The 15793-nt window shown below is 29.1% G+C and overlaps 1 protein-coding gene across 2 annotated transcripts in view; it reads right to left on the reverse strand.

Moving 5' to 3' along the window:
• Window positions 1-653: 653 nt before the first annotated feature.
• The window catches only part of LOC111639817, a 17666-nt gene continuing 2526 nt past the window's right edge, over window positions 654-15793 (reverse strand). For both annotated transcript variants that reach the window (XM_023385770.1, XM_023385771.1), the window contains exon 3: window positions 654-1348. In XM_023385770.1, the coding sequence (XP_023241538.1) occupies window positions 1000-1348 (349 nt within the window). In that variant the 3' untranslated portion in view covers window positions 654-999. The remainder of the gene's footprint in view (window positions 1349-15793) is intronic.

The following is a 15793-nucleotide window of genomic DNA, read 5'->3' on the forward strand; positions in this document are numbered from 1 at the left end:
TAAATAACTCCAAAATTTATTACAAACATCAGAATTATAATTCTCTCTTCTTTTAATTACGGGTAATTTATAAAAATAAAATACTTGAGTTTATTGACAATTTATAATTCAAAGATTGGACACAAAGTAAAACATCTCTACGATATATACAATAAATATATATAAAATTAAATTTGCACATTTTTAATCATTCTAAAAAAGCTTAGACATTTAGTATATTTTAATGTTCATATTTTTAAATGGAATTTAAAGATTCATAGCTAGAAATATTTTTCTAAAATCAAATTTTTCAACAAAATATTATTTAAGTTTATAATTCCAATTTTAGAAATAACTGCATATAAATTTTGTATTATATTCAATAATTAAAATGATAAATATTTTTTGATTATCAGAAATCTCAAATTATATCTGTTAAGTTTTAATTTTAAATTTATGTTAATATTAATAAAAATAAATTTTTATCAAAAATAAAGTAAGAAATAAATCTTATTGTTTTATACATATGCATACATATACACCACTTATAACAATAAAAATAATGATGTAAAGTTATATATTTATATTGATGTAAATTAATCCAGAAATGTTATCTAATTTTATTGTAATAATCCAAAATTATAATTAAAAATAAGGTGTTTATGTTTGAATTATTAGATCAGTAATACTGATTATTAATCATTTTATTAAATTTTTAAAAGCAGAACTTAATAATGCAGTTTCTGAAGTGGAATGCAATAAAGTAACAAAAAACAACAATAGTGTATATGTGTATATATATATATATTAAAAACAAAGAATATTTAAGTAATAATATATCTAAAATATCTTTGTACCTACTAAAATTATATAAAAATAATAAATTTGTTCCTAAATTAGCATCTTGAATTAAACAAACAATTTAACACACAAATATGAAAAGTGAATAAGAAAAATAAGATTTTCTTAACTGGAAGATTTTTTCCCCCTTTGGAATGTATTTTTATCACTTAAATTATATCACAAATTTTTTGCTTTCAAGGCTTTTGATACAGCTAATCTTTCTGAATCAGTAAAATCTAAAATACTTTCAATTGCTTTCAAGTGACCTTTGTTATCTTTCTCTGTTAGAAAATAATACATTGCATCTTTCAAAAATTTTAATGTGTATTCTGAATGACGATCTCCATTTCCTTTAGCTGCCTGTTTGTAGAGTTCACATCTATACAGTTGTTTTGTCCTTTCTAATTCGTGTTCCGTATGATGCAACTGTTGTAATAATTCAGGAACAGAGACCCGTTTTGGTGCTGTGTGGGCAAATTCAAGTACTTCATCAGCATGTTCAAATTTTGCTGCTTCTTGTCCTTTCCTTTAAGCATTAAAATTTTTTTGTTAATTATAATTTAAAAAAAAATTAATAATCTAATCATTTAATAAGTTTATACCATAAGTAAGACAAAAAGAAATCATTTAAAATTAAACTATTTCTTAATATTTCTTCAAAAATAGAAGTACAATCAAACCTCTGTTTTTGAACTTAATTCGTTCCTAGAAATAATGTAAAATAGATTAACCCATTCCTGTAAAAAGGTAAAAAACATTTTTTTACCTTTTTAGCTATTTAATGCATAAAAATGCCTATAAAGGCAATATAATATATATATTAAAAGTAAAAAATGTTTCGTCACTGCCAACTGAAACCAAAACCAACACTTTACAAAGAAGTGCTATAAAGACTCAACTCTGACTGCGAAGATGAAATATTGGGTTGTTCAAAAAGTAAGTTCGTTTTTTTCCGTGGAAAAAAAACGCAATATTCTTATGATAAATAAATATTTTATTGAATTATATGTTGACCATTTAGGTCAAATACCTGTTGTCATCATTTCTGGTAGTAGCACGATTTCACATTCATAAAAGTTTTGATCGTTGCTTACAAAAAACCGATCCAAGTGATTTTTGACATTGTCATTTCAAGTAAATGTCTTACAGTTAAAAAAAATTTTACAGACCGGAACAAGTAATAATCTGAGTGTGCTCGATCTGGCGAATATGATTGGTGTGATAGCAGGTCCCATCTAAGTTATAACAGTTTCTGACCAGTTACCAAACTTGTGTGAAATTTGACATTATTATGGTAAAACACTACAGCTGTTTTTTTTATCAATTCTGGCTGGCTTTTTCTGTTTGATGATATTACGCAATTTGTTTACTCGAATGCAGTACACTTTCGAATCAATTGTTAAATTGTCTGGTAAAAGCTCCAAAAAAAATTTCCTTAATATCCCACCAAATAGAGCATTTCTCTTTAAGAACTCGTGGAATTCATATATCGAGCTTTGAAACGAAACCAATTTGTTTCAAGTACTCATAAACAGTTCAATTTGACAAATTTAATCTCTTAGTGATTTCACGTGTTGTTATTCCGCAGTTTGCTTCAATCGGTACTTTTATTTTGTTTTCATTGGCTTCAATTGGCCATCCATAACGTGGTGCATCTTCAATACTGAAATTGCGAGAACGAAATTTTGTAAACCAGTTTTGGCACTGTCGTTCTGTCAACACATCTCCACCATACATGTCACACGATTTTTTTCTTGCTTGAACGGCATTTTTATTTTTTTGGTAATAAAAAAGCAAAATATGCCGAAGATGCTGCTTTCGATCTTCCATATTTGATGGGACACAAAAAATAAACAATTGCACGAAATCAAACAAAATTTTTTACAAATAAGCCATAAAATGCTAGCTGTCAAAATATATAATGATAATACAGTTTAGAACGAAAATGGCAGAAAAAATACCACTAATCCGTCTAGTGGTAAAAAAAAACGAACTTACTTTCCGAACAACCCAATATAACCAAATCAATCAAGATGAACAAGTAACCTACTTTATCCACACTTTCTGAAATACTGTTTTTCAATTAATTTGACTTCTTAAATTTATTTATTTATTTATTTTCAGTGTAAAGGCCAGTTTTAATTAGTATTTTATTAGTTTTTGTTTAATTAACTGGCTACCTAGTATTAATAAATTATATTATAGTATTATATTAATAAATTTTTGTCAAATAATTTAACTTAAGCATATTTAAACACATTCTTGAATGCCATTTATATTATGTGAATATCAATTAATGCAGTTTTTATTAATTAATTTGGTTTAAATTCAACTGTGGTATGTACTGAAAAACAATTAGTATCTTTCCCACATGTGCATTGAAATTAATTTAAATAGCAATGTCATTGATGATGGTATCATGATGCACGGCAATCTTGGTGCCACTAACTTCTGAATTGGTAGTCTTGTTGTTAGTCAGTTGACTCTCTTTAAACAGGAAGTATAGGAAGTTGACCATCGGTGGCTGGCTGTGCTGAGTAGCTTGTTTGGAAACAGAGTTATCATCCAGCAACAGACAAAAAGGAGTTCAAAATTTTGTTTGTAAACCAAATTGTTCAAAAGGTGAGGCATTCAAAACCCAAGGTTTGACTGTACTCAACTCCATAAATATTTTAATTTAGAAACCCACTACATTTTATAGAAGTCAAAGCTTTATTTCTAGATTAAATATTTGTTCATGCTATCATTTGTTTCTAATATGTGCCATTATTATTATTATTATTATTATTATATGGGAATCATTATTCCTACCATTACAAAAATATTCCTATATTTTATTTATTTCTTTTCTAAATTTTTGTTATACAGGATGATCCAGATCACTCATACACTCCTTTTAATAATGAAGTGAAGTGAGTTTTATCAAAAATCCTAAAAACTTTAATAAATAAATCAGGTACACTATCTCTTCTGTATAATTGTAGAATGGGGTTGGTTCTACAATTTAACTTGAAGATCACCTTTTCAGCAAAGGAAAGAACCTTTTCCTTTGCTGAAAAGGTAATCTTCAAGTTAAATAAGAAATTCAATTGGCTCCTAGAATCTACAAGAAAGCAGCATAAGCATCCACAACCAACCCTGTTCTACAAGTATACAGAAGAGCAAGTTCTAGCCCCAATTCTCAAGATTTTACAAACAGGTACACTGTGTTGAATGGTGATGTTTTCAACTCCCAGCACTAGCCAGAAATGAGCTATCCAGGCCAAAAGTCAAATTTTTAAAATGGAATATGGTACTTTTTTATTTTAGATTTGGATTAAACTGGAAAAATAAGATAATTTTGTCTCAAACACTTTTTCTGAAAACACACTACTGACCATAAAATGATCTTGAAAGTGTTATGAACTCTTCTTGGCAAAACATTATTACAAGCTGTTTCATCACAATATTTTTCAGCTGGTTGAATATTCAGTGTCAATAAATGTAACATTATACTTGTGTTTACATTTTCATTTTCAGTAGGTGTATAACCTATCAAGGTGTCAGTGAATTATGCAGCCCTGTCCTACAAAGTTTTTTCAAGAAGAGTAGATGTTTGCCTCGATTAAGACAGTGTTCATTTGAATAATAGTTAAACAGTGCCAAATAGGTTATGCCAGAAGAGTTTATGCAAACAAAAATATTATATAACATTTTAGTAACAATTTTGTTCAGCATCAAATATGATTATTGAACCAACATTCTTATTATGTTTTGCCTAAATTGACAATCTGTTAATAAAAATATCTTGTAATGTATGATACTTTATTTTTTTCAGTATCATTTTTCTCTGTGCATCACACTTTCAAGATCATTTCATGGTCAATGTAAGCATTTTCTGAAAAAATATTTGATAAATAAAAAATAAAACAATTTTGTAAGATTTAGATAAAACAAAAAATACCATGTTTCATTTTAAAAATTCAACTTTTACCCTGGAAAGAGTATTTCTGACCAATACTAGAAGTTGAAAATATCACCATTTGATAAAAATACCAATTTATTTACCCAAACTTTTTAGAATTTTTGATGACACTCACTTCCCTCTATTTTAAAAGGGTCTGGATCAACCTGTATATTAAACACAGTTTAAAAATCCTTTGTATATCAAGAACAAAACTTTAATATCAAAAATATATCTACCAACTAACATTTTTCAATTAATACTGATATTCATCAGGTCATTTATGTTCTGTGAAGATCAGTATTGATTGAAAACATTAGTCAGTACATTTTAAAAAATATACAGGACTGGCATACTGTATAATTTTTAAAAAGTTGTCCTTTGTTATTCTTTTTTGAAAATTTTGAATTTAATTTTGTGTTTAGAGGTGAAGAGTAAAGCAACTCCAAAAATGTTTAATCCAGAAATAAAGCTTTGATTTTTACAAAATAAGAATAGATTTTAAAATTATTTCTAGTAATTATTCTATAAAATATTAAAAATAAATATGATAATATCAGAAAATAAATAAAATTAAACAAAAAGTTNTAATTATTCTTTCTAAAATGCCAGTGGCGTGCAATCCAAAGAGACTTTTGAGAATTGGAACTTGGAACATGAGGACTAACAAAGGGCAGAAAACTGGGAAATCTGAAGAATGAGCAGAAAATAAATAAAATTAAACAAAAAGTTTGTGTAAAAATAATTCTTGAAAACAATTGAGAAATTAAACAAGTTTCCTATATCTACAAATCAATTTCTCTCTTTAAAAACCAAATTTTTCTAATCAATTGTTTTTTTAAATTTCTTGAATAACATTTACAAGAACTGTTCAATTATGGGAATGAAGGGGGTTATTAATTAATTTTAATTCATCTATCAAGAATATTTACGGATGGTATTCATTTATAATTCATCCTTTATATATATATATACTAAGCAACTTAACTATTTATTGTGAAAGTATCCAAATAGTTTTTACTATAAAATATTGAAATTTAGAATGTATTTGCCAATGATAACATAGAAAGCAAGCTACTTGTTTTCTATATTATATTTGGTTTTCAAAATTCCAGATATTAATGAAAAATGAGTAACATTTTTTACATATATATTTATTAAAAACCATTAATAAATTGAAAAAACCTATATACTATTCTGATAACTGCACTTGTATTAAATCATCACACTATTACTCAGATCTTTAAAATACAGTAAAATTTCTATCTATTCATTCCAGGAGTGTACAAAATACCAAAGATAGTAAATTGTGCAAGACTTGTTCTTCATTGGAGTTACCAGAAGGTCACTAAAAGCAAGAGTATAAGAACACACAGACAGAATTCAGAAAGTTGGCCCTAGCATCATATGTGATTTCTGACTCTTGCTTGGTTTCAGTTGGAAACCAAGCACAAATAATTCAGAAAGTAAGTAGTAGCAAATCAGCAAATCAGATATAAAGAAGATTAGCACATTTATAAAACAATTTGAAATGAAAAACAATAAATTACAGAGACTGTAATACAATTTCAGTTAGGGGATGTTTGAAAATGAAAGAATCACTTAAAAAAGCATTATATTAACATAGTTATCTGATGCAAATCATGATAAAACTTATAAATCTGCTTGTCGAGATATACATGCACCTATAGATATCACCAACCATTTTAGTTGGGAGAGGAGGTGTGTCAGCATACAGAGTAAAAGAAGTGAGCCTCTTGTTTTGTGTATATGCCATTACTATAAAAACATTTCAAGAAGAAATCAAAAGAAGACTAGGCAACATTTTATGCTTGAAAATATCCAACAAACATCTATCAAGTGGATATTAGGCAGATTTAAGGAATGTGTAATTGCAGAGTATAAAAAATCTACTGGTTGGTCTGCAAGAATAGAAACTGGTAGTTATGCAAGCAATGGAATACATTTTCAAGCAGAACCCTGAGACATCATTGAGAACAGTGGCTGCTAAACTTGATCTTGCAATAAGTTTCCTATATAACAAGTGTGGCCAAACTTTTATCCCTTAGGGGCTACTTTTTTAGTAAAATATAGTCTGCAGGTGACTATGAATATGGGCAAACAATTTTAGGATTTTTATATGTGCATGCGTTAACATTCATTTGCATTGTTCATTGGGATATATACAAACATGGGTATGTTGCACAGACAGTCTATTATTGTATATACAAAGTATGGGTACGTTGCACAGTCAGTCTATTATTGTAAGAATAAATTATCGAATTAAGATTTTTAAACATTAATTTAAGTGAAAGCAAATTGTTCAACTTTAGCTTTGTGGGCTACTTTCAAAACCTTTGCGATCGACCACGGTCTATGTGTTGACCATCCCTGCTATATAATATAAAAGTAAATTAGGCATCATTTCCCACAAAATGGAACCAACTCCAAAGTACTGTACAATCAGGAGCAGAAACATAAAGCAAAAACCAATCACTGAAAATATGTTCAGCTGTATACCAATGGAGAATAAGTAATAAAAAATTTGTAAATTCTAAAAATAAATAAGATTATTTCCAGACTAAAAACAAGTAAAAGTTTCTTATCCAACTTTGAGTGATTCAGTTAAGCAGACAAACAAATAAAGAAATACTAAACTTTAATTACCAATAAATCCATTTTCAATGAGTTCAAGAAATCCAAATGCATTTCGCTTACAGTAAAGCCTCATCAGTGTCTCACTTGAAGTCAAATAAGAAAGAGTATTTTTACTTGTTTTTAGTCTGGAAATAATCTTATTTATTTTTAGAATTTACAAATTTTTTTAGGAATATTACCGATCCCATTGTTTAAATTTTACAAATATATTTAGAATAAGTAATGGTGCTAGATGGTTAGGCATACTGCCCTGAAGACCCAAAACAAGTGCCTTGAATAAAACCAAATATATAAACATCCACTCACAGCCCGAGTAGATAATAACAACACCAAACGATCGCCTAATTATCGGGCTATAATATGGCTATTTTAAATGATTGGAACTAAGTAATTTGACAATTTGAGGTAGGCGTTAGGCGCCATCTCTTAATTAAATTAATAATTAAATAAATAATAATTAAATAAATAAATTTAGAACATTCTGGAATAAAAGAACTGGCCCGGGACGGGGCTTGAACCCGCAACCTCCGCTTGCCGTGCGGTGCGCTTGCCAGTTACGCCACCCGGACCCCGAGCGAGTCTTCGCTTCCAGAAGTATATAGATTTAGATATAACCTTACTTGGTTAAATACATCACCGACTGGGTTCCAATCATTTAAAATAGCCATATTATAGCCCGATAATTAGGCGATCGTTTGGTGTTGTTAAAACCAAATAACCACTGGATTACATTGGGCTACTTTTCTGCAATTGTATTTATTTAGTAAATAACCAGAGGGAGGTGTTAAGCACTATATACCTCAAAGAATGTATTAAAAAGCACTTGATTCTTTTGGTTCTGTGTGTAGTGCTTATATTATTAGTTGTTTGATGTTTAATGACATTCTCAGTTTTTATATCACTAAACATTATTATAGCCACTCCCTGAACTTATGCACTATTCAACTTATTTAAATTTGATTTTATATAAACCTTTGCTGGCTGATGCAAACTAAACTAAATAAAAATAATAATAAAACTTAAAAAAGCTGCTGTAGACCTTAATCAAGGCTCTTCCATTATGTAATCTACCTTGCATTACTCATTACAATCAACTTGCCTTAAAATACACATTGATAAAGCAAATTCTGCTGTTGCCCTGGCAAAACATCACTGCCACAACATTAATTTTCATATGATAAAGCAAACAAAAATTTACCAGAATTCACTACACTGAACTGTAAGTTACCTTCACAACCCCAAAGAAATAACCATATTTCCAATAATGATTTTATTATTCACAATGAAACGTGTGAAAAGCAAAGTGGTACTATAATAAATGTTCTATTTTCAGAATAATTTTCTTCTACTAAGCAAAGATTGGTTCGACTTCCAATTGTAGAACAATTCAAACATCTGGTTTTAGCAGACCATTCTACTGTATTCAGAAAATAGGGGTTAAAATTTAAGGATGCCCCCTTCACCCCTTTAAATGGATGCAGTCCATGCAAACAATGCTAGTTTGCATATTGGAGATATATAGCAATGCCAGGTTTGGCTACTTTTTTACTCTTTTGGTGCCAAAAAATACAGTGGTACCTCAGGATACGAAAGTAATCCGTTCCGAAACTGAGATCGTATCATGAAAATGTCATAAGGTGAAACATTTTTCCCCCATACGATTACATGTAAAACCAAATAATTTGTTCCAACACTAAAAACACACTCAAATTAAAGCTAAGTAGTACATTAAAAAAAAATAACTATAGTAAGGAAAACACTGAAAAATGTATTTTGTAGTTGTAAATGTATAAATAACCATAATAGAATAATAATTGATTTAAAAAAATGTAGTTTTATTTGCACTTTACCTTTGAGGATAGACGACGGTGGAGGTGTAAACTGGTGGTGGAAGAGAGGGAGAAGGGAAATGATACTAAAACTTAACTTACATAACATAATAACTTAAAAGTAACTTAGAAAAGATAAAAAAAATTAGTGTTTATATATATATATGTGTATGTATGTATTTTTTTTAATTTTTATTCACTACTTTTTGCTTTCTTTCGTTTACTTCCACCAGCACTTTCACTAGATAGAGGTTGCTTGGTAAAAAAAAAAAAAGACAAGATTTGTTTGGCTTTGCTTACTTTCTAAAATGTTTCTAAAATGACTTAGGCAAATGTCATTACTCCGAGCAGCAATATGGCCAGTGTGAACCTTTTCAGGATGTTTCTTTTCAATAAAATCAGTCACTTTCTGATAATACCTCAAGATTTCCTTGATCGAGCGTGATCCTTCCACAACGAAGCAAACACGCAGACTGAGATCAATGAACAGAAGTGAATAAAAAATGGCACTGCAAACTAATGTAATGTTGTATGGTGAGTTTTTGTTCGTATCATGGAACAAAAGTATGTTCGAATTTCATGTTGTATCCTGAAAATTTCATATGCTGGGGTGTTCATATCCTGAGGTACAGTACCACTGTATTTTCTACTTTTTCAATTTTCAGTAATAAACACCAACTTTACCAGAAAATTGAACTGTATACGTAGAGAATCACACCTAAATGCAAAATTTTCAGCAAAGAAATTCAATACTCAAACGTTTTGCATTTATCGGCCCTCTTCAAGAACTGTAAAACGGAAAATCCATTCTATAAATAGAATGCAGTCTCATTCTAATTTTATAAGTTTCAAATAAGCTCGAATAAAGACTATGACGTATATTTTATGAGTCTAAATAGTATTTCCATGCATTTAGTACAAGAATGGCATCAGTGTTGATGCAGGCTCCCCTCCTGTCTGCCCTGTAGATCTCTATAGCTTCTAACATTCTAATGTTTTGCCAGTACAAAGACTGTATTAGGGTAGCTTGGTTCCAACATGGGGAAATCCCCGGATCGCTAGCATAACATGCCAGAACTGTATTAATGTTTCCTTTTTGTACGTCATATTTGTGATATTTTAACCTGGCTTGCAGCGTCTGTATGTGTATCCTGTATACATTACTATTCTGTGGAACTTATTATCCTGTAGTGGGATGCGGTAAACCCCAGGTGCTTTGCATCCTCAGTGCCATCCTTTGCATTAGACAGAAGGTGGAAAATGTTGGGTTTCCTTTTGTACATTACATGTATGTTTAAATCTTTTGCAATCCTCCTGTATAAGCGGTGAAGAGACCAGACAGTTCATAGCTTAGGACTATCTGATTAGCTTGTGTATTGTTAACATCGGTATTGGTGTTGGATGCCACAGCCAGATGTGTGGATGCTAGAGTGTTGATAACTGAATGGCTGTACCCATGGTTGGATGCAACCTGTTTCAGATGATCTAGTTCAGGGCTTCTTAAACTTTTTTTATTCATGACCCCATTTATAATTGCGATTTTTTTCGTAACCCAAAAAATATAAAATAAAGATATATACAAATTTGCAAAAACAATAATGTACTACCACAGTTCACTCGTGTTACAATGGAACAGAGACAACTGAATACACTGAAAAGCAACAACACTACACTAGTTCACACTACAATCAGTGTTGCTGAATCATTGTCTCGCTGCACCAGAAGTGACACAAAGTGCAACTCATGAAACCTATAACACAAAGTGTGCCATTTTCAAACTCTCACAAATTATTTTCAATATTTTGTATTAAAATCTCGCAATCCCAAGATTTCGCTAAGCGACCCCAAATGGGGTCGCTACCCATAGTTTAAGCAGCCCTGCTCTAGTTCCTTGTTTGTATCAGACATCTCTGTAGAATGTGAGTAGGCTCTCGCAACAAGTGTGCAGAACATGGATGCCTTATATGACCAAGAGTCAGCTGAATTGGCTGACATGAATAAGGGGACATAAATCTTCAATAGAAAAAAATTACAGATTTCTTTTATTTTTGTTTTGTTTAACTATGCTGACAATGTTCCCTCTAAGCTGCACGGCCGCACACTGCTGAAATTGTTGCCGCGCACGAGAATTTATGTGCCGCGCAGGGGAGCATGCACACTGACTTGAATTGTTGATTACTTATTTCTCACTCTGTCTGCAACATGATAATTGCTGCGTATATTTCGATTAAATACATTAAATCATTGACAAAAGATAATGTTTCGTATAAAAGTATGTTTTAAAATGAATTTTAATCTCTACTTTATAATTAATTATTTTAATTTTTATAGGAAAAAATAAGGTTTTATATATATATATACTCAGAAAAATTTTTTGCTCAGAATCTGCTCAGCAAAAATTTTTTTGCTCAGAGAAGTATATGTTCCGCTCATCTACAAAAAAAAATTATAGGGAACATTGTATGCTGATATACTGCTCCACACTTAAATGGCAAATACTGTCTCCTCCTCATTTTGTTTGATTTGAAAATCATTTAGATCATTAATTTATTTTTGTAAATAAATTTAAATTTTATTTAACTTTATTTAGTAAGTTAATTCATTCAAATTATAATAATTTAAAGATTTCAACAGCTTATTAATCCTTAACTCCATAAATTAAAGAAGCTTGACTGAAAATTATTAATATGAATTTTTGATAAATCAAACTAACTATTGTTGCTCTAGCAATTCATACTAACACGAGTTGACTATTTTGATTATAGGATGTTTGTACTGGCACTTCTCTTGCTTTTTTAATTATACATTTCAAAAACACTATTGTCATTTTTTCTGCATGAGATAAAAAATTAAATTAATAAGTCTGTTTACATGTTCATTAAACAATGTTTTTGTTTCAATCAAATTCAGTATGCATAGTTTGAGTGTTGCTTAAGCACTTAAGACAACTCCAATTTATGTAAACTGCCATAGAACACAGCCTTTACATAAGTTGAGGATGACAGCATTTACAAATTTCCTTAAAAGGGAGATTTAAAAACTTAACTTTGTCAAGGAGCTGTTAAATTATCTAATATATTGAAAATAAAATCTTGAGTTCAAAAACATTTCATAAAATAGAGATAAAGTTTTAGAAATAGTTTAATATATCTATTATATACAATTAGTTTATAATTTCATACAGTTGAAGAAAAAGCAATAAAGTTTTACATTCGCTTTAATTGTATAGGACAAAGGTATTAATATAATCTTGACAAATTTCATCAATAAGATAAATTAACTTTCTTCAATAAGATAAATTAAATCTCTTCAATAAGATAAATTATATTTATTAAGATTTTTTTTATCTAAATAACAAAGGCAAATATTTAAATGCTATTATTATGAAACAGATTTTGTGTTTGCCTTAATTTTTATATATAAAATTGCCCTTCTGAAGATTTAACAAACAAATTATCATCATGTTGTTGGATTGTTTCCTACACAGCATATATACCAGTTCTAGTGCTCTGCTGGACCAAAGTCAAGGCATGACTGCAAGAAAACAAATGTTTTGTTTATGTGTTGTTTGTGTGTATATCTTTGCTTAAGAATTTCCTATTTAACATGTTTAGTATGCCAAGCTTCTGTAGTATAATGTATGTGCTTCTGTAAAACCCTAATGGTTTGAGACTTGTTAAGTGTATGTGGGATAACACCTGTACAAGAAAGGACTATTGGCATAAGTATCTTAACCACTTTCAATATATGTTTTATTTTGTGGGTAAGTTTAGTACTTATTAATTTTTTCAGTGTATGTATTTTGTTTGGTTTAAATGTTTGGACAACTATATTATGTATATGATTTTTGGTTTGTTTTTCAATAATTGATGTCTGGCCTGTTGTTATGAGTCAGTCACAGTATATTTTGTGTTGTTTTCTATGACCATCTGAGGTGTGTATTTGATAATATGGTTCCTAGATGTTTAGTAGTTTGTGCTTGTGTTCAAGCTTTTGGTGTATTATATATGCTATTTGGTAATGGTGTAACTAACAAGTAAGATGTTGCTCTGGGTGTTCTGGGAGGATGTGTTTATTGCTTTGATCACTGTCTAGTATTAGACTGATTTGTAAACAAATCTTCTAGAATGCTCCTGATGCTAGGACAAAACTTTGATAACAAATTCAATATCCAAACTATAATCTTTCTTCTAGAACAATTCACAGTCATGTAGTATAAGTGGATGATAGCTGAGCATTTATTTTATTATAATAAGAATGAAATAATTGATTGATATTGAAGTATTCTTAAACAAGAAATCTAAAATGTAATTTTAGATTTCTTGTTTAATGATTAATGATGTTTTAGATTTATTTAAGAGGGATTTCTTTTAGTTTAAAATTAAATTTAAGAAGGCATGAGTTGTGCTTGGATTGGTGGTACTGTAATTTCATTACTTTATATCATTTTTTAATTGACATAAAATTAAAAAATGATAAAATAAATGAATGAAATTACAGTTTAAATATAGTTCTTGATGTGTGTTCAAACCATAAAGGGTCATTTAAATATGACACAGAATACAGATAAAGATACTATTGATAGATAAAATTAGACTCACTTTGGCCCAGAAAACATATGAACAAGCATTTCTGCAAAATAAAATTTAATCTTAATGTCACAGTGGCAGATCAAATATGACATCAGCATAAGAGTGTCTAAAAACTGGTGACAAAATATGGCATGAAGGGGTACATAGTCAAAAGGACTTAAAATTTGTGACATCATATTTGAATGACCTCATGATGTATTTGTGTTTTTAATTTTTGCCGTGCAAGCTTATGATTTGTCTGTTTTGATTGTATCTATAATTGTACTTTGTTGTATGCAACTACATTGCATCATAATAAATTAATGTCTGAAAGTGTTGATTCTGTTTGAATGTATTTTGGTAATACAGTAGAGCGTCGATTATCCAAAAGTCAATCATCCAAAGAATTCCAGTCGGAAAATTTAAATTTTTGCCAGTGCTATGGTGCTGCAATCTTTGGCTATGTCTTGGGCTACTCAAATATTTTACGCTTTTGATACTAAAATAACTTCTGAAGTATAATTAATTTTTTATTGTTTTCATATTTTTCAATATATTTATTTTGTTTGTACAAAATAAAAAAATAATTTTTAACAATACAATAGTCTTCGTTATGCTTAACATCGACGAAAATTCAACGGAGAAAAATGTCAAGATGGGATAAATTAATATATTTTTTTGTACATAATCAGTTATCTGAAACATCTATCTTCTGAACAACTCCAGTCCCCAATTAATTCGGATAATCGACGCTCTACTGTGTGTGATAGTGTAAGGTTTTTCCTTTGCTTTGATGTGTGTATTTTAGACATTCATAGTCTTTGTATGGGATGCAATCCTATTTATTTAGTGAATGTTTTTTAAAAATTATGAGTTTTATTATTATTAATAATAGTAATAAGTATAGAGATTTGTATTAAATTATTAACTTTCAAATAATTATGTATTCTAATTTGGTATTTAAAGCATTTTCAATCCATAAACTGAAACCAAATTAGCAAATTAAAAAATATAATTTTAATAATCTATCTTTTTAAAAAGATAACATTAATGTTTTTAATCTAAAAAATAAAACTAAATTTAAAAAAAATTATTTGCATTTTAATTTTAAATAAATAAATGAGATGTCAGAACAAGATAAAATGTATTTTTTGGACAGAAATAATTGTAAATTATTTCTTTTCTCCCAATAAACAAACTACAGTACAACAAAAATCATCAACTTTTTTCAATAAAAATTTAACTAAGAAGCAAATATATAAACTGAATAAATGTTTATCATATAAAGAATTTTGTTGATATATTTCCTTTAATAAATTGTAAATAAAATTTATGTAATTTCTGGTCAATAAAAATTTTCCTATTGAATTTATTGACTTTGTACCACACTAATGAATACATATAATATATAATATTGATATTAATTTTAAAAAGTCATATTCCAAAAATGCTTTATTTGAAATGAAGCGACATTTTTCTAATTTCAGACAACAGATACAGTACAGCATCGATTATCCAAATATCTATCAACTGAAATGTCAATTAACTGAAAACTTTCCAGTCGGCAAATTTAAATTTCCGTTAGTGCTGTGGTGGTGCTTTGGCTATATCTTGGGCTACTCCAATATTATTTTTGTTGGCGTGTGTTTTAGCTGGCAGCACTGGCGTGACCATGAGAGAACACTTAAGGACGTGCCAGGATTTGAACAAATTTTAACATGGGATAGGTTAATATATTTTTTGTACATAATCGGTTATCCGAAAAATCAATTTTTCTGAACAACCCCAGTCCCCAATTGATTCGGATAATTGATGCTCTACTGTAATTATTATGTAATAATTTGCATATTTTATTAATTTTATGGAATATCTATAAAATTCAGTGGCGTGCCATCATTGGAAATTGTGGATGTGCCACTTCCCTTGTATTTTCTAAAAAATAAATACATATTAATTTTAATTATATGAAA

Source organism: Centruroides sculpturatus, unplaced genomic scaffold (assembly GCF_000671375.1).
Source record: "Centruroides sculpturatus isolate CEXI.00-Female unplaced genomic scaffold, Cexi_2.0 scaffold1096, whole genome shotgun sequence".
Classification (NCBI taxonomy): domain Eukaryota; kingdom Metazoa; phylum Arthropoda; class Arachnida; order Scorpiones; family Buthidae; genus Centruroides; species Centruroides sculpturatus.